The sequence below is a fragment of the Lynx rufus genome, unplaced genomic scaffold (assembly GCF_022079265.1).
Source record: "Lynx rufus isolate CCGP_SWC_20201006 ecotype Redwood Valley unplaced genomic scaffold, mLynRuf1.p SCAF_16, whole genome shotgun sequence".
Classification (NCBI taxonomy): Eukaryota; Metazoa; Chordata; class Mammalia; order Carnivora; family Felidae; genus Lynx; species Lynx rufus.
The window spans coordinates 10,870,902-10,889,614 of NW_025814830.1; the positions used below are offsets into that span (position 1 = coordinate 10,870,902).

General features: G+C 47.3%; 1 protein-coding gene across 1 annotated transcript; it reads right to left on the bottom strand.

Annotated features, from left to right (window-relative positions):
- Positions 1-8,458: 8,458 nt before the first annotated feature.
- On the bottom strand, positions 8,459-9,699 carry LOC124511743 (interferon lambda-4-like). Its single transcript, XM_047079110.1, has 4 exons — positions 9,532-9,699; positions 8,978-9,152; positions 8,655-8,749; positions 8,459-8,557 (listed from the first exon to the last, which is right to left on the bottom strand). The coding sequence occupies exons 1-4, from the start codon at positions 9,697-9,699 to the stop codon at positions 8,459-8,461; spliced, it is 537 nt and encodes a 178-aa protein (XP_046935066.1).
- Between the last annotated feature and the right edge of the window lie 9,014 nt (positions 9,700-18,713).

Here is an 18,713-nt window from a genome sequence, read left to right on the forward strand (position 1 = left end):
GAAGATGAAGTAGGTCCTGAGAAGTTGCTGGGTGGATGAGAAAAACAAGTGACAGAAGTATGTTACATGGCCAAAGGGACTTTGTAGATGCCACTGAAGTTTCAGGCAACAAGACAGGAAAATGATCCTGAGTCATCTGAGTGAGCCCATTCTACTCACATGAACCCCCCCTCCCTTTTTTAAAGGTATTTGATTTATTTTTATTTCAAATGTTTCATTTATTTGTGAGAGAGCACAAGCTGGGGAGGGGCAGAGAGGGAAGGACAGAGGATCTGAAGCGGGCTCTGCACTGACAGCAGTAAATCCAATGTGGGGCTTGAACTCACGAACCTCGAGACTGTGATCTGAGCTGAAGTTGGACACTCAACCAACTGAGACACCCAGGCGCCCCTTCTCACATGAGCCCTTAAACACAGAAGACTTTCTGTGTCTGGAGTCAGAAAGATGTGCTGGAAGGAGAAGTCAGAGATTCAACTTGTGTGTGTGTGGAGGGGTCCACCCAGGGTTACTGGAAGGGAAGGGACCACGTGGAAAACAGGAGAAGGAATGCAGGCAGCCCCTGGAGCAAAGACTTGTTGCTGCCCCTGGATACCTAGTGAGAGGCAGAGACCCCAATCCTACAACTGTAAGTGGAATTCAGCCAACAACCTGGAGATTCTTCCCCAGAGCCTCCAGCGAGGAAGGTGGTCCTAACATCACCTGGAGTTTGGCCTTGTGAGACCCTAAGCCGAGGACCCAGATGAGATTTCTGATCCAAGATATGTGTTGTTTAAACTGCTAAATTTGTGGTCATTTATTAGGGCAGCAAAAGAAAACAAATAAAATAATAGAAAAAGACTCCTAAATGGGGATTAACCTTGCAGGATGATCTGTGTGTGTCATCATCGGCCTGCAGAGGAAGGAACAGCCCAGCATGAGAGGTTTCTGGGGCCAGGGCGGGCCAACCTGGGACATGGCCTGGAAGTCTCATCTAACTTCCATCCCTGTGGTTCTGCCGTTTCCTTTTGTTTTAATTTTTTTGAACATTTGTTTATTATTTTTCAGAGACGGAAAGAGAGCATGAGCAGGGAAGGGGCAGAGAGAGAGGGAGACAGAATCCGAAGCAGGCTCCAGGCTCTGAGCTGTCAGCACAGAGCCCAACTCAGGGTTCGAACTCATGAACTGTGAGATCATGACCTGAGCCGAAGTCAGACGCTTAACCGACTGAGCCACCCAGGCGCCCCTGGTTCTGCCCTTTCCAGACTGTTCTATAAATGGAGTCATAGAGTATACATGACCCTTTTCTGACTTATTTCAGGAGGGGTTTTTAAACAAGGAAGAGCAGGAGGGAACAGTTACAACAGTGGCATGAGGAAATTTTAGGGGCTGATGGATATGTTTACTATCTTGATCTTGGTGATGGCTTCACAAACGTATTCATATGTCAAAATTGATCAAACTGCAAACTTATGTTACAAACATATGCAGTTTATGGTGTATCAATTATACCCCAGTAAAGCTATACATTAAAAAGAGACAAGGTTAAGACATGAAAAGATAAGCCACAGATGGGGAGAAAATATTTGCCAATGATCTGATAAAATGGCCTTTCATCCAGAATATATTTTTTAAAACTTGCAACTCAATAATAAGACAACTCAGTAAAAATGGGCAAAAGTTTTGAACAGACACTTCCCCCAAAGAAAATATGTGGGTTGCAAATAAGAATATGAAACCCTGCTCATCAGCATTAGTCATGAAACACAAATTAAAATCATAATGAGGGGCACCTGGGTGGCTCAGTCTATTAAGCCTCTGACTCTTGATTTCAGCTCAGGTCATGATCTCAATGTTCGTGGGATCAAGCCCCATTTGATCTGTCTCCCTCTCTCTCTGCCCCTCCCTCCCCTCATGCATGTGCATTCACTCTCTCTCTCTCTCTCTAAGTAAGTAAACATTTAAAAAACAAAAAACCCACAATGAGTTACCATTACTCTCCTACTTGACTGACTAAAACCAGAAAGACTGAAAATATCAAGTGCTGGAGAGTTTCAGATCAACTGAACTTGGTGAGGTCTGGACCTGGGTTCACTTGGTCATTACTGTGTCCCATTTTCCCCCAGTTCAGGGCCTAGCACAGAGTAGGTACTCAGTCTATGTTTACTGACTAAATGGAGAAAGTACTTTAAAAGGACATATTTGTTTTTTTAATTTTTTTAACGTTTATTTATTCTTGAGAGAGATAGAAACAGAGGGTGAGTGGGGGAGGGAGAGAGAGAGAGAGGAAGGCACAGAACCCGAAGCAGGCTCCAGGCTCTGAGCTGTCAGCACAGAGCCCGACGCAGGGCTCAAACTCACAGACTGTGAGATCATGACCTGAGCCGAAGTCGGATGCTTAACCAACAGAGCCACCCAGGTGTCCCTAAGAGGACATATTTTTTAAGTAAGTTCTATGCCCAATGTGGGGCTAGAACCCACAACCCTGAGATCAAGAGTCACATTTTTTTTAAAGAGTTGCATGTTCTACTAAGCTTGCCAGGTGCCCCAAGAGGACATTTCTTGATGATGACTAAGAGTCTCAATGCAATTGGATGACCTCTTCTAGGGGATCCCCCAAGGTAATGTCCCAGCTCAGGGGTGATGACTTCATAATAGTTGTTGGTTCCTTCCTTCATTCATTAATCATATGTTCCAGATAGCTATAGAGTCAAGGCCTTGGCCCTTGATACTAGAATCCAAAGTGGTCCACTGTCCCAGCCTTCTGAGGGCTCAGAGGCCACATTACCAAAGAGCTCACATAAACTTGGTAAGTGTCATGTGCAAAGTGTGTAAGAAGAAAAGCAAAGAATGACTTACTAGTGGGTCCAGTGAAGGCTTCTCAGAGGAAGAGGTGATCTAGTTAGATCTTTTTTTTAATGTTTGTTTGTTTGTTTGTTTACTTATTTATTTATTTTTAGAAAGAGCAAGAATGAGGGGGGGAGGGAGACCTGGAGGGAAAGGGAGAGAGAGAGAATCCCACGCAGGCTCTGAGCCACCATCACAGAGCCCAATTCGGGGCTTGAACCCATGAGCGGTGAGATCATGACCTGAGCCGAAATCAAGAGTCAGATGCTGAACCGACGGAGCCACCCAGGCACCCTGATCTAGTTAGACCTTAATGGATGAAAAGGGGAATCCAAAGCTCCACAAGGACAAGGTCTTATCAACACTGTCTCCAGTGACCAGCACATGCAAACTGCTAAATATTTACATAAAAGAACTGTGCTCTTCTAGAAGGCCCTTCTCTTTCCAGACAGAAAGTTTGCCTGTATCAGGTCACCAGGCTGCAAATAACTGAAAACCCTGTTTCATGGGCTTAAGCATTAAGGACAATGTATTTTGTCACAATTAAGGAGTCTAAATGTAGGTGGCTGGGGTGGGGGTGGGGGGTGGATAGTGCATTTTAGAAGGTCAAGGAAGCATGGAGGGAGGAGGTGGGGGGGATGGGTGACATAGATAAAGGGGATTAAGAGTACACTTATCTTGGGGCGCCTGGGTGGCGCAGTCGGTTGAGCGTCCGACTTCAGCCAGGTCACGATCTCGCGGTCCGTGAGTTCGAGCCCCGCGTCGGGCTCTGGGCTGATGGCTCGGAGCCTGGAGCCTGTTTCCGATTCTGTGTCTCCCTCTCTCTCTGCCCCTCCCCCGTTCATGCTCTGTCTCTCTCTGTCCCAAAAATAAATAAAAAACGTTGAAAAAAAATTAAAAAAAAGAGTACACTTATCTTGATGAACACTGAGAAATGTATAGCATTGTTGAGTCACTACGTTGTACACTTGAAACTAATATAATGCTGTATGTTAATTATGCTTGAATTTAAAAATAATAAAAAATTTTAAAGTTTACTTATTTATTTGGGAGGGAAGGGGCAGAGAGAGAGGGAGAGAGAGAATGTGAAGCAGGCTCTGTGCTCTCATTGCAGAGCCTGATGCGGGGCTTGATCTCATGAATGATGAGATCATGACCTGAGACGAAACCAAGGGTTAGACACTCAACCAAATGAGACACCCAGATGCTCCCAAAATAATAATAAATTAAAAAAAAAATTTTTAATGTTTCTCTATTTTTGAGATGGAGACAGAGCATGAGTGGGGGAGGGACAGAGAGAGGTAGACAGAATCCGAAGCAGCTCCAGGCTCTGAGCTTCAGCACAGAGCCTAAAGTGGGGCTCAAACCCATGAACTGTGAGATCTTGACCTGAGCCGAAGTTGGATGCTCAACTGACTGAGCCACCTACGCACCCCTAAATTTTTAAAAAAGAAGTATGTAGGGGCTCCTGGGTGGCTCAGTTGGGTAAGTGACTGACTCTTGGTTTTGGCTCAGGTCATGATCTCACAGTTCCATGAGTTCAAGCCCTGTGTTGGGCTCTGCGCTGGCAGTGCAAAGCCTGCTTGGGATTCTCTCTCTCCCTCTCTCCCTCCTTCTCTCTCTGCCCCTCCCCAGCTTGCGCTGTCTCTGTTTCTCTCAAAATAAATAAATAACTTAAAAAAAAGGAAGTATGGAGGACTTAGATTCCTTCCATCTTTCTGATCTGCTTTTTTAAAAAGGGAATTAGCTTGTTCTCAGACCCTCATGGTCTCAAGATGGCTGCTGAAGTTCCAGGCATCTTATAGAGACACAGAGACATTCAGGGTAAGAAGGGGAAGAAGGGATCTCCTTGTGTTTCCTGGTAATTGCTGGGAAACCTGTCTTGGATGTGGTGGGTTGGTGCTGAACATCCATTTCAACTTCCCTCTTGTATGCCTTGATGCTTGCAGAGGCTAGAAGGTTTAAAAACTACATTTCCCAGACACCCCTGCAGCCAGGGTCTGCCTTCTTCCATTTGAGTTTGTCCAGTCAGATGCCCTCATACAAGATCTGAATGGTGGACATGAGCTAGAAACCACTCACCCGCTGGCTCTGCCATCATGAAAGGCTATGCTGTTCTGTGGTGGTCTTTCTAATCACAGGCATTTCCTGATGGCAGCTGTCCCACTGGGACAGATTTCTGGTTGTGCTGTCTTCCTGAACACGCCAGTGGAAGCCAATTCCCAATGAAGCAGTCCAGGTCCTGATCATAGAAAATAAGCGGGCCCTTGAGAAGCCCAATCTACGGCTTGGCTCTTGAAGTGGTACCAGAATGGTCCATACAGAATCTATTTGTTCAACCTTCCTGACATTTCTGTCAGCCGTTTAACAAACTGTAATAAAACCCTTTTTGCAAAAATTAATGAGACTAGGTTCTAGTCTCTAAAACGAATGCTGTGAATTTGCTATGGCTACCGTAACAAATTACCACAAACTTTGTGGTGTCAGACAGAAATTCAATCTCTCACAGTTCTGGAAACCAGAAGCTCGAAATCAGTATCACTGGGCCAAAATCAAGGTATCAGTAGGGCCATGCTCCCTCTGGAGGCTCTAGGGGAAAATCTTCCTTGCCTCTTCCAGCTTCTGGTGGCTGCCAGTCTCCTTGGCTTGTGGCCACATTCCTTGATCCCAACCTCTGCCTCTGTGGTCACATTGCCTCTTCCTCTTTTTTTTTTTTTTTTTAAGATTTTTAAAAAACTAATCTCTACACCCAATATGGGGCTCAAACTCACAACCCTGAGACCAAGAGTCGAACGCCCCACCCACTGAGCCAGCCAGGCACCCTGCCTCCTCCCCTTTCGTGTGTGTCATCTCCCACTGTCTTGCTCTTCTAAGACACTTGCCATGACATTTAGCGCCTCCCCCCCCCCCACCATCATCTGGGATAGTCTCACCTCACGTCTTCCTTAATTCAATCACATTGCAGAGACCATTTTTCTCCCCAGATAAGGTCACATTTACAGGTTCCTGGGATTAGTTTTAGGGTGTGGATATCTTTTGGAGAACCATTTTCCAGCCTCCCACATGAAACAATACAAGCACCTGTCTCCCCTCAAGCCACATCGCCCTCATCATCTGCCAGAACGGGATCACCACGCAACACGTCCTCTCTCATCTAGATTCACGGTCTGCTCTGTTCTAGGTCTCGGAATCTGGATTACCTCAACTGTAACCTAGTCGCTTGCTTCCTGTCTTCCAGCCGAGTTTAGCCCATGGGAGGTGTCGGTAGAGAGTTGTGGGGGCTAGGGAGAGCAGTTGGGTGTTTACTCCCCTGTCCACATCCCTGCTGGGCTATGTGCTGGCAGAAGTAGGTTTCCAGATTCTCTGTCAAGGGACTGATAATCACTCCCTCCCATGTCCTTTCTGATTTAGGAATGGTAATAGCTTCTGGCCATTGGCTGGGCCTGGGATATTTCTCTTTGTTGGTTTCCTTTAACCATGAACATCGCTGCTTAAATAAATGTCTCATTCAACCATGACACTGGTGTGCTGCAGAGAACCTGGTTGATATACATAGGCGCATAGTCATGCCTATGCTAATCCCTAGAGGAATGGGAATCCCATGATTGGTTTTAGGTCAATCAAGATTCACCCAAGAATAATGGGGGAAGAAATCTGCCAAAAAGACATGAGAAATTTGTGGGGGGGCTGGGAACAGCTATGTCTCCTTTATCCATTTTACAGATAAGACCCTAGGATAATACTTCCTCTCTTGTTTGAAAGTTTACATGTTAAAGCTTTTTAAAAAGTAACGTTAAATTGACTTGATGTTGAGTCCTTACTTTGTGCCAGGGACTATGCCTTAGCAGTTGATATGATTGGACGCTTTTAATTCCCACAACCACCTGTTGAGGAAAGATATCATAACTCTTTTATCAATTGGAAACAAAGAGTTGAAGCAATCTGTCCAAGATCACGCGGTAACTAAGTAGGCGGAGTTGAGATTCTAGGATCTCTCTGACTTCGGAGTTCACGTTTTTAACCACTACAACCATTCTGTCTCCTTTATCATGCTGGAGATATTTCCACCTCTCGGGTCAGGTGCTAATTGCTTTGTATATATTATTTCGAATCCACAAAAGTTATGAATACATATCACCATCTTCCCTGCCCTGCTGAGGTCTAACTCACCATCATATCCCCCCTAGACTCCCTCAACCACTCTTAGGCAAGCCAGTCCCCTCTCCTTTGATGAGGCCAGAACTTTTAGAAACATACATTGGAGCAGTGGCTTCCTGGCTTAAAACGCTGCAAGGCCTCCCTCTGTATCCTCCCGAAAATCCAAGCACTTCAAAGACTCACAGACACCATAAGACCTGGCCCTTGTCCAACCTGTCTAACCTCACTCCCAGCCGCCCTTCTGTGGAGCTCTGGACTCCAGCACATTGGCCTCCTCTCTGCTGCTCAAACTTTTAGGATCAGCTCCTTCGGCAGTCTGAAGCTCCTTGAGAACGTGGCTGTGGCTCTATATCCCCAATACCTAGTAAATAACTAGCAACCAACAAATACCATCCGTGTAGAACGAGTGGATGATGGAATGGATGGATGGATGACAAATGAACCTTTCAAAGAGAAATATCACCAGGTCATTTTCAGATGAGGATATCTAAAACCCCAGGGGCGCCTGGGTGGCTCAGTGGGTTAAGCGATGGACTTCGGCTCAGATCACGATCTCATGGTTGGTGGGTTCCAGCCCCGCATCCGGCTCTCTGCTGTCAGCACAGAGCCTGTTTTGGATCCTCTGTTCCCCCCACCCCCCCTCCACCCCACCTATCTCTGCCTCCCTCACTCTCTCTCTCTCTCCCTCAAAAATAAACATTAAAAAAAAAAACACCTAAAAGCCAGAAAAGGCTAGTATATTACTAAAAGTCATTGGGCAAATACACGTCCCATCTGGGTATCAAATCCAGGTCTGAGTCCAAAGTCTGGTTTCCTCTGCTTCACGCTATCTCCAAATGATTGCTTGCACTAGTAAGTGTAACACCATTTAATAAGTGAAAGTGAACAGCAGGAGACACTGAATAACCACCACAGGCACACAGCGCTTACAAGCAGAAGGACACATGAATAGGAGGATCCAAAAATATCACAATACCTGGGAGCTCTGACATCTGCGATCCCCAAATCCCTCAAGAAATGAGACCAGCTCAGGCGGGGGAGATACAAGACGCAGATTCATAGAATCTCAGAGGAGATGTTGAAGGTTCAAATCAGAGGCCCGGCCCTGTTCCGGTCAGAGTAACCCAGGCAATGACAAAAGTAAGTCTGCCTCTAGGTGCTTGGTGGGGGAGGGGGGGGGACAGTGCCCAAAGTCGCCCAAGGTTTGAAGTTTCTTCTTCAACAAACTTGGAAGATTATAGAGCAATGCGTCCCACGGAAGTATCGCTGCATCCCGGGGAACTCGTTCTGGCCTTGGGAAAAGCACCCTCACCTCTGGCACCCAGTGCCGGTGGGTCGAGGTCCCGCCGACCGAGGCTGAGGATCTCCCGAGCTGGCTGAGAGACCCGCCTGCTGCAAAGGGCCCCCCGGAGGGCGGGGCCCGAAGCCTCCCGCCCGCAGAGCTTCGGGTCCCAGGCCCGGCCGAGCCCAGGCCGGATCACAGACAAGGCCCCGAGTCTGCCACCAGCCTCAGGTCCCACGTGAGCAGGCGCAGGAGGTTGAAGATGACGCTGGCTTCGTGGCACCCAGGCGAGTCCTGGAACCCGGGAAGGAGGCGGAGGCGGGCTGAGCCAGGAGTCCGAGCTCCCATCCCTTCTCAGCCTCGCACGGCTCCCCCCATGCAGACTCCCCGCCTCCCCGCCGCTGCACTCACAGCTCTGCGTGTTTGGGGACGCGTCCTCGGTGGCCTGAGGGACTTCCTCCAGGAGCCTGGCCGGACCAGCTCGAGCTGCAAGGGGAACAGGAGGGACGTGAAGACGGCGAAGAACCCAGGGTTCCTGGGACTCTGCCCGTGAGTGACTCTCCCACCGCAGACCAAAACCCGGATAAAGGGACACCGAGACGACGCGAATCGTGTCTGGGCCGGCTTTTCGGTTCGGGGGACAGATTGGCCTCGCGGGGAGGCCCGGGGGCGCAGAGCGAGCCGGAGGGGCCGGGGGGCGCGGGCGGTACTCACGCAAGTCCCCACGTCCCGCCGCGCGGCCGCCAGCAGCTCCAGGGTCGCGCAGGTGCCCGGGAAATTCGGGGATCGGGCGCCCCCGACGGCTAGCCAACCTCACCCAGGTCCGCCGAGGATCCCTCCCTGCGCGAAAGGAGCAGTTGCGCGGTCTCCAGCTCAGGGTCTCCTCCTCCTGTGGGACAAGGGTCGGGGTGAGGCCGAGCCTCCTCGCCGCGCTCCCCAAGCGCTGGGAAGGCGGGGATTCCTACACGTGGGACGCTCCCGGCCGGGGACGGTTGTGCGGATGGTGCACTGAACCCCGTAGCTCTCGGAAGGCCTGGACCGTGGGCCGAAGGCACCCCGCGGTCGCCTTGCGAAGCCCGGCGCCCCGACGTGGAACCGAGTCGGCCTGGAGGGGGCGCCCTTTGGGGCCTGGCACAGAGGCAGAGCGTGTGCTGACCGCACGGGCGCCCCGCAAGATGCCGCGGTCTGAATTCTGCCCTGAGATCCTGCTGGGCGCTGGGACGCAGGGGGCCCTCGGGGACGGGTGGAGAGGTCTGGGCGTCACTCACGTAGCGGTCCCTCAGCGCCTTGACCGCCGCCACCGCCCTGGGCTCCAGCGAGCGGTAGTGTGACAGCAGGCAGCGCCGGGGTGTCGTCACGCCAGGGTCCGCCGCCTCGCCCGCCGTCACCAAGACCCACAGCCCCACGGCCACCGCGGCTGCGCCTCTCGGCCCCATCTCTGCTCCTGCGCAAGGCGAGGCGCCAAGAGTCCAAGCCCCTGCCTCTGCTTGGCGTCGCGCCGGGACCGATGCTCAGGGCGCGGGCCCGAGACACGCCGCGAGCCCGCAGCCCCCTGGTGCCGTCGGCCCGTCTCCGCTCGCCGCTCACCTGCACGCTGTCCTCGGTGCCCCCTCGTGCTGCTGCAGCGCCCGCCTTCCGCTGTCCCCAGGCTGGAGCCCACCTTCGACAGCGGCGCCTGCAGGGTCCATGCGGCTTTTATGTGCGGGGCTGGGAGACGGTGAGCAACCGGACTTCCCCGTCCCGAGCCGGCTAAGCTTTCCGAACGTCAGCGCTGGGGCGCCTGCCCGGGGCTGAGGACTTTACCCGCCTGCGGGCCGGTGCCAGCCGTGGCTCGGCCCCACGATCTGCCACCAGTTCTGGTCTCTGTCCCGCCTGAATCCTCTCCTCTTGTCATCAGCCTGGGTGTCCTTATCTCCATTCTAGTATACTAAGCGGCCTTTATATGGCGCTTACTGTGTACTAGACCCTGTTCTAAGTCATCGCTATGCAGGTGTCACATTTAATGCTCCAATGGGTCTGCAAGGGCTCTCCTACTATTGCCTCCATTTTGTAGATGGGAAAACTGAGGCACAGGAAAGTGAAGGAACTTTCCCAAGATGCACAGTAAGTGGACAGAGGCTGGATTTGAACCTACCCAGAGTCCAGCCCCAAGGCTTTCTCTCTAAGCCATAATTGCCGCTCCCCCCCCACTCCCCCCCCCCCCCCCGCAGTATCTGATTCAGTCCCCTCCTGTCTCTCCATCTCTGTTCATCTCATTCCATTTCTCTTTCCCCCCGTCTGGAGAGGCCTCCCTTGTCTCTCCTTCCTGTCTGTGTCTCTGACTTCGTCTAACTCCATATGCCTCTGATTCCTTTTGCTGACAAACGTCCAGCCTAGGATTTCGCTGTCTGTCTCAATCTCCTTATTTTAGTTTAAAATCTACTACTTTGTTTTCTGATAAAATTAGCAATGCAGATTCATGGGAGAAAGCTTGGAAAATACAGAAGTGCACAAAGGAGAAAAAAATTCCCGCCTCTAACTTCACTGCCTACCTCTCCCCCTCAGCCGGGCTCTGGAACCGTGTTTCCAGTGGGTGAAAAGTGTATGCCTATTTGTTTGCGCATATGTTTTCCGATTCCCAAAGTAACACATTCAAAGATTCGATCACTACAAACACATACGACTTGGAGAGTTAAAGGAAGTCTTTAATCCCACTTCTTGGAGGTAATTCTTTTTATCAATTAGTAGCAGTTCTGTGAAGGGCTCTCTCTCCTTCCTTTCCCCCCCTCCTTTTTTTTTTTTTCTTCTTTCTTTCTAGGAGTAATTTCTCCTAAATTGAAACCAGGCTGTATACAGTTTGGTAGCCTGCTTTTTATGTCTTACGAGTATCTGTCATTTGCATTTCTCTGCATCTTTAATTATACTGTATCAGGGCCCCAGCAGGAAACAGATGGCCCAATCAATTTAGGATAATTTGAGGTGGGCTTAATACCAGGAGTATCTACAAAGGGTTTGGGGAGTGAAAGTAAAGGGCTAAGGGTAGTGAATGGCCTTGGGGCCCTGGATGGGGGAGAGATCTGTTATCCTTAGCCCTGAAGGGATGGGGGAGAGGAGGGAGTGGCTGCCTGGCCTGGGAAGGAGAATCTTGTTCACAGGATGGACAGATAGACAAATCGTAGTGGCCCTGCAGGGAGGAAGCCTGGGGATAAAATATACTCTTACTTCTCAGAGGATGAATACTCTCCTTTCCTCGCCCTGGCCTTACTGCGAGGCTTCCAATTGGCTGAACCCAACTGAGGCCAAAGGTCAGCCTCCTGGGGTCTGGCACAGGTTGGAAAGGTGGGAAGAGTGAGGCTGGAGTGGCAATGGAAAACATCCCACACAGACCACTATTCAGGCTTCCAGTCTAAGGGGATCATTTAATAACCGATCCCCTCTTGGTGGGCACTGATGTTATTTCCAGGTTTTGTTAAAGCCGTGGTTCTCAAGGCTGGTGGAGAAGGGAGGGAGCAATTTTTTCATTCTCTTCCCAGCTGAAGTTTTCAAGTTGGCTAAAGATGAACTCATCAATTTTTTTCTCTCATGGGTTGTGCTTGCCGAGTACCTAGAAAGTCATCACCAAATCCAAGGTCCCCTAGATTTTCTCCTGTGCGGTGTCCTGGGAGTTTCATAGTTTTACACTTTATTATTTAGCTCTATGACACGTATTGAGTTAACTTTGTGAAACACATAAGGTCTGTGTGTAGATCCGTGTTTTTTTTGTTTTTTTTTTTTGCACGCGACGTCCACTTGTTTCAATACCCTGTGTTGAAAAGACTCTCTTGTCTCCATTGATTTGCCTTTGAGTATTTCTCAAAGATCATTGCCTGTATTTGTGTGGGTCCATTCCTGGGCTCTCCACTCTGTTCCACTGATTTGCCCAGCCCTTCACCAACACCACACTGTCTTCATTACTGCAGCTCTATAGGGAGCCTTGAGGTCAGGGAGTGTCAGTCTTCCCACTCTGTTCTTTTCCTTTAACGTTGCGTTAGCTGTTCTGGGTCTTCTGAATCTCTGTATGGATTTTCAGTTTGTCAATATCCACAAATGACTTGCTGTGATTTTTGTTTGGATTGTGTTGAAGCTAGAGATTAATTTGGGAAGAGCTGACATCTTGGCAATATCGAGTCTTCTTATCCATGTACATGGAGTATCTCTGTAGATCTCCTCCGATTTCTTTCATTAGAGTTCTGTGGTTTTCCTTACCTAGATTTTGTTCATATTTCACTAAGATTTGTAGCTAAGGTGTGCCTGGGTGACTCAGTCAGTTAAGTGTCTGACTGTTGATCATGGCTCAGGTCATGATCTCACGGTTTGTGAGATTGAGCCCCATGTCAGGCTCTATGCTGACAGCGTGGAGCCTGCTTGGGATTCTCTCTCTCTCTCTCTCTCTCTCTCTCTGCCCCTCCTTCAAGTACTCTAGCTCTTTGTCTCTTTCTCAAAAAATAAATAAACCTAACAAATTATTTAAAAAATAATATGAAAGGGCTGCATGCTTTATTCAAAAAGATTCGTAGCTAAGTATTTCATTTTGGGGGGGGTGTTAACATAAATGGTGTTTTAAATTTCAAATTCAAATTGTTCATTGCTTTTATACAAGAAAACCAGAGACTTTCATATATTAATCTTGTGTCCTGCAACCTTGCTATAATCACGCCTTGGTTCAGAAATGTGTTTTTAATGCATAACATTAAATACACAGGACTAAAATAAATAAGTAAATAAGTACACAGGACTATGAAGAACACTGATTATATTGAAACACAGTTACCAAAACATAAGAACAAGTTTGCAATAATACACATGCCTCTTTATTAATGCATTAAGTAATAAGATATTGCAATAGGTTTCACGACTACTATACTTGGGAGGTAGTAATGAGAGGATGTGATATGTTAAGATATGTGCCCTGTCTGTAATGTGCCATGAAAATATCTGCGGTTTCTTTTAGCAACAAAGTCACAGGTTCTGCTAATCCGATTGTATTTTGTTGCTTACATTCCTTTTTTTCTCCCCGCTCCTCCCTGTTGCTTACGTTCCTAATGGAAAGAAATACTAACTCTCAGAGGTTAGTGAAGATGAAAATGCATCTTTTTCTCATGCAAGCTCACTCTCCCTTGAGTCTTACTGTGGTGATGGGGGGGGAGGGGTCCATGAACTCCAGGGTAAGCGAGGCCTGCAGCAGTTAAATAGAATAAAGTAGATCTATATGTGTTGACGTGGAAGAATCTTCACCATATATTATAGAGTGAAAAAAAGTACACTGCTGAACAATACACTACTGTGTTCAGAAGTACTTGTGGGTGCAAAAGCGGTTCAGTGGAGAAAAGTAGCCTTTCCCACCAACAGTGCTGGAGCAGTTGGACATCCATAAGCCAAAATGTGAACCTTGCTCTAAACTTCAGACCTAAAATAAAAAAATTAACTGAAAATGAATCATGGACTCAAATGTGAACTATGAAGCTATAAGACTTTTAGTGAAAAAAAAATTTTACAAAGAACATCTTTGGGATCCAGAGGTAGGCAAAGAGTTTTTAGACTTGACACAGGCTCAGTCTGTAAGAGGAAAATTCATCAACTGCAGGTGATCGAAAACTTTTCCTCTGGGAAAGACCATGCTAAGAGCATGGAAAGACGAGCTAAAGACTGGAAGAAAATATTTGCAAACCACGTATTTGATCAAGGACTGGTATCTAGGATATACAAAGAACTCTCAAAACTCAGCAGTAAGAAATTAAACAGTCCAGGGGCACCTGGCTGGCTCAGTCAGTGGAGCACGCACCTCTTGATTTCCGGGTCGTGTGTTCGCGCCCCATGTTGGGTGTAGAGATTACTTAAATAAAGCTTAACAAAACGTAAACAGTCTACATGGGCAAAAGACATGAAGAGACATTTCACCAAAGAGGATACACAGATGGGAACTCAGCACATGAAAAGACACACTATTAGCCATTAGAGAGATACGAATGAAAACCACAATGAGCACTCATTACACAGCTATCAGAATGGCTAAGCCAGAAAATAACGACAACATCAAATGCTGGTGAGGATGGAGGAGAGATTGATCACCCGTTGTTGGCGGGAATGGAGAAATGGTACAGCCACTCTGGAAGAAAGGGTTGGCAGTTTCTTAAAAAACCAGACATGCACCCACCACATGACCTAGCAATTGTATTCCTGGGCATTTATCCCAGAGAAATGAAGACTTATGTTCCTACAACATCTTGCATGTGAACGTTTATAGCAGTTTTATTTGTAACAGCCCCAAACTGGAAACAATCCAGATGTCCTTGAACAGTTAAACAGTTAAACAAACTATAGTACATGCGTACCGTGGAATAACATTCAGGAATAAAAAGGAACAAACTCTTGATATGCAACTATCTGTGGAAAGCTCCAGAGAATTATGCCGAGTGCAAAAAGCCCATCCCCCCGAATTATATACGACATGACTCAATTTACATAACATTCTTAAAATGACAGCAATGTTGAAACGGGGAGCAGATAGGGGCGTCTGGGTGGCAGAGTCAGTTGAGCATCTGACTCTTGATTTCAGCTCAGGTCACGATCCCAGGGTGGTGGGATCGAGCCTGGCACTGGGCTTCGTGCTGAGTGTGGAGCCTGCTTTGGGGATTTTTGAGATTCTCTGCTCCTCTCCCTGCTTGTTCTCTCTCTGGAAGAAAGAAAGAAAGAAAGAAAGAGAAAAAGAAAGAAAGAAAGAAAGAAAGAAAGAAAGAAAGAAAGAAAGAAAAGAAAGAAAAAAAGAAAAAGAAAGAAAGAAAGAAAGAAAAGAAAGAAAGAAGAAAGAAAGAAGGAAAGAAGGAAAGAAGGAAAGAAAGAAAGAAAGAAAGAAAGAAAGAAAAAGAAGTGGAGAGCAGACTAGTGTTTACAAGGGCTTCAGGAGTGGATGGAGGGGTTTGAATGTGACTGTTGAAAAGCCAACAGGAAGGACCTTTGTGGTGATGGAATTTTCTGTGTCTTAACTGTATCGATGTGATACTGTATTATACTTTTGCAAGATGTTACCATCAGGAGGAAACGGGGTAAAGGGCCCACAGGATCTTTGTATTATTTCTTACAACTGCATGCAAATCTGAAATTATGTGAAAATAAAAAGGATCAACACAATCACACACAAATATTACATATTGCCTTGAGAGCTATTTCACGTACCTCAAAATGTGTAAAAATGTATTCAAGCACTTGTGTCCCAAATAGATTAATAGATAGTGGGGTATCTCTGGGGAAGGCATGGGAACTGAGGAGATAATCCTTGGAATATTTAACCTTACCAGTAATATTTTAATTCCTTACAAGGAGAAGGAAATCTACCTGAGTAATTAAAAATTAAAACCAACTCGGAGCACCTGGCTGGCTCAGTCAGTGGAGCATGAAACTCTTGATCCTGGTGTCGTGAGTTCTAGCCCCAGGCTGGGTGTAGAGATTGCTTAAAGATAAAATTAAAAAAAAAAAAACTAAAATCAATTCATTAGATATGGGGGAAATGCTAGCTCATCCATTATTTAACTCCTGGTAGGATGAAAAAAAATTTGAGAGCTTTCTAAGAGTTAGAGCTTGTTGATCTGACCTCTAGACTTGCTGATATGGCTGAGTAAAACACTGGGCTGGCCCTCCAACCTTCTGCTACTGTGCCACTGACCAGATCTATTTTCAGCCTGTACTGAGCCCTGAGACACGGCATCGGTGAGCTCTGGCTCATGGTTGGGTTCAGCCCAGGAGAGGTTGGGTTCAGCAGGAGACTGAAGGGGGGAGGTGAACAAGGTTGGGGTATCTATTTTCCATTCTCCTGGTTCCCTCTGTGCAGGACTGATGTCTGACAGTGGCTGTGTTACTGTTCCTCTGTCCCAGCCTCGCCCCTCAATGGATAGACGAGCTCTCCATGTTGCTAGCCTCTGGGTGCAACACCACCCCTTGGTGCTGGTTCCCTTAACCTGCCCACTTTTGCCCAGATTGCACATGTGAGCAGGTCACCTGCTTCAGATAATTTTCATTTTTATCCTGCGTATTTTTTCATTGAAATTGTTATTGAGATCATTGTAGCTTGGCATACTATTGTAAGAAATAATACAAGAGAGAGCCTATGCGCTCTTTCCCCTCCCCCGCCAAGTGAAAACATCTTACAAAATTATAGTACAATATGACAACCAGGCAAATGACATTGATGCAATCCACGCATCTTATTGAGAGATCCTGGGGCCACCTGGGTGGCTCAGTTGGTTGAGTGTCCAACTCTTGATTTCGGCTCGGGTCATGATTGGGGTCGTGGGATAGAGCCCTGTGTCGGGGTCCATGCTGACAGCACAGAGCCTGCTTGGATCCTCTCTCTCCCTCTCTCTCTGACCCTCCTGTGCTCTCCCTCTCTCTCAGCCTCAGTTTTACGCATATACAGTGTGTGTGTGTGTGTGTGTGTGTGCATTTAGTTCCACACAGTTTTATCACATGTGTAGCTTCATGTATCCACCACTAGTCAAGACAAAACAACTCAGTCACAAGGATCCCCAAGTCGCTTTTATTTTTTATAACCACACCCGCCTGTCCCTGTCCACAACCTACCTTGTCCCTAACCCCTGGCAACCACTAATCTAGCCTCCAGTTCTAAAATATTGTCATTTCAGAAATATTCTATAAGTAAGATCATGCAGTGTGTAACCGTTTGGAATGGCTCTTTTCACGGAGTGTAATTCCCGGAGATTCATCCAGGTTTTTCTGCGTGTATCAATTATTCCTCCCTGCTTCCTGGTATCTATGTAGCAGAAGTTGTTTTACTCTTTGAGGGACCCCTTGGCTGTTTCTAGTTTGGGGCTCTTCCTAATGTCGCTATGGACATTTGCATGCAGCTTATTGGGTGGACATACGTTTTCATTTCCCCGGAGTGACGGTCCAGGAGAGCAGTTGCTGGCTGGACCTATCAGTTGCATGTTTTATGGGAAACCGCCAGCCTGTTTTTCAGAGTGGTTCTACCATTTTTACGGACTGACCCGATTTCCCAATCATGTTTGAGTTGGACTCACAAACAGCTTTTTTGGTTTTGGTTCCTAAAATGCCTGAAGCGTTTTTTAAAAATATTTTTTAATGTTTATTTATTTTTGAGAAACAGAGTGAGACAAAGCATGAGCGGGGGAGGGGCAGAGAGAGGGAGACACAGAATCGGAAGCAGGCTCCAGGCTCTGAGCTCTCAGCACAGAGCCCGACGTGGGGCTCGAACTCACAAACGGTGAGATCATGACCTGAGCTGAAGTCTGACACTTAACCGATTGAGCCACCCAGGCCCCCCTTGAAGCAGTTTTTTTTGTTTTGTTTTGTTTTGTTTTTTTTGTTTTTTTTTTTTTGTTTTGTTTTGTGTTTTTTTTTTTTTTTTTTTAGCAGAGTATGGGTCACACACAGTGAGTGGGTCACAAGAAAGCTGTTAGATTGGTATTTGTCTTAGTCCGGTTGGCTGCTGTCACAAAACATACTGGGTGGTTTATAAACAACAGATTTTTTTTTAAGTTTTCTTTCTTTTTTTTCTTCAGATTTTCTTTATTGAAGTAATCTCTACACCCAACGTGGGACTCAAACTCACACCCCCCCAAGATCAAGAGTTGCATGCTCTTCTGACTGAGCCAACCAGGTGCCCCCAGAATTTTTTTCACAGTGCTGGAGGCTGGGAAGTCCAAGAGCAGGTGCCTGGTCAGGTGAGGGCCCTCTTCTGGGAGGCAAAGTTCTCACGTGCTAGAAGGGAGCTGGGGAGCTCTGTAGGGTCTCTCTCACAAGAGGACTAACTCCATTCATGACTCACCTCCCAAAGGTGCCACCAACCAATACCATCATCTTCGCTGATTAGGATTTCAACACAGAAATGTTGAGGGGACAAATGTACAAGAGTATTAAATGTTATTTTCTACCGCACGTAACTCCAGCTCAATAGCGTGCCTGGTGGGGCTCATAGCTGGATTCCTGATTGTCCAGAATCTGAGTCTGCTTCCCTGAGTCCGTCCCAGCCCTCCACTCCTCCCGCTGTTACCAATCTTACTTGTACTTCTTTGGTCCTTGGAGACATGTGGTTGCTGTTCAGCCCCACAGTGGATATTGGTCAAGGACGAATAACCTTAACTAATAAGGTGGCAAACAACCAAAACCCCAGCTCAAGCCACCTTGGACAGCGGACAGTTTACGGACTTATAAAACCAGAATGCGGGAGTTCAGGGAAGGCTTCGGGTAAGGTGTGATCCTGTAGGACATCATGAACCTCCCAGTTCTGTTTGTTTTATGTTTCGGGTTTCCTTCCACAGGTGGGGAAGCTGTTCCCTCTTACACATTCCAAGATGGGTGCTAAGAGCTCCCCGGCTTTATACTCGGACTTCTTCAGTAGAGGTCGAAGACCTCTCTCCCAAGATGTCTGACTTTGATTGGACTAGCTTAGGTCATGTAT

Excerpts from the sequence above, each read along its gene's own strand:
- LOC124511743 (XM_047079110.1), bottom strand. The coding sequence starts at position 9,699 with ATGGGGCCGAGAGGCGCAGCCGCGGTGGCCGTGGGGCTGTGGGTCTTG. Across the intron at positions 9,153-9,531 it reads AGGCGCTGAGGGACCGCTAC|GAGGAGGAGACCCTGAGCTG; the intron begins GTGAGTGACGCC and ends CTTGTCCCACAG. Across the intron at positions 8,558-8,654 it reads GTGAGTGCAGCGGCGGGGAG|GACTCGCCTGGGTGCCACGA; the intron begins GCGGGGAGTCTG and ends CCCGGGTTCCAG.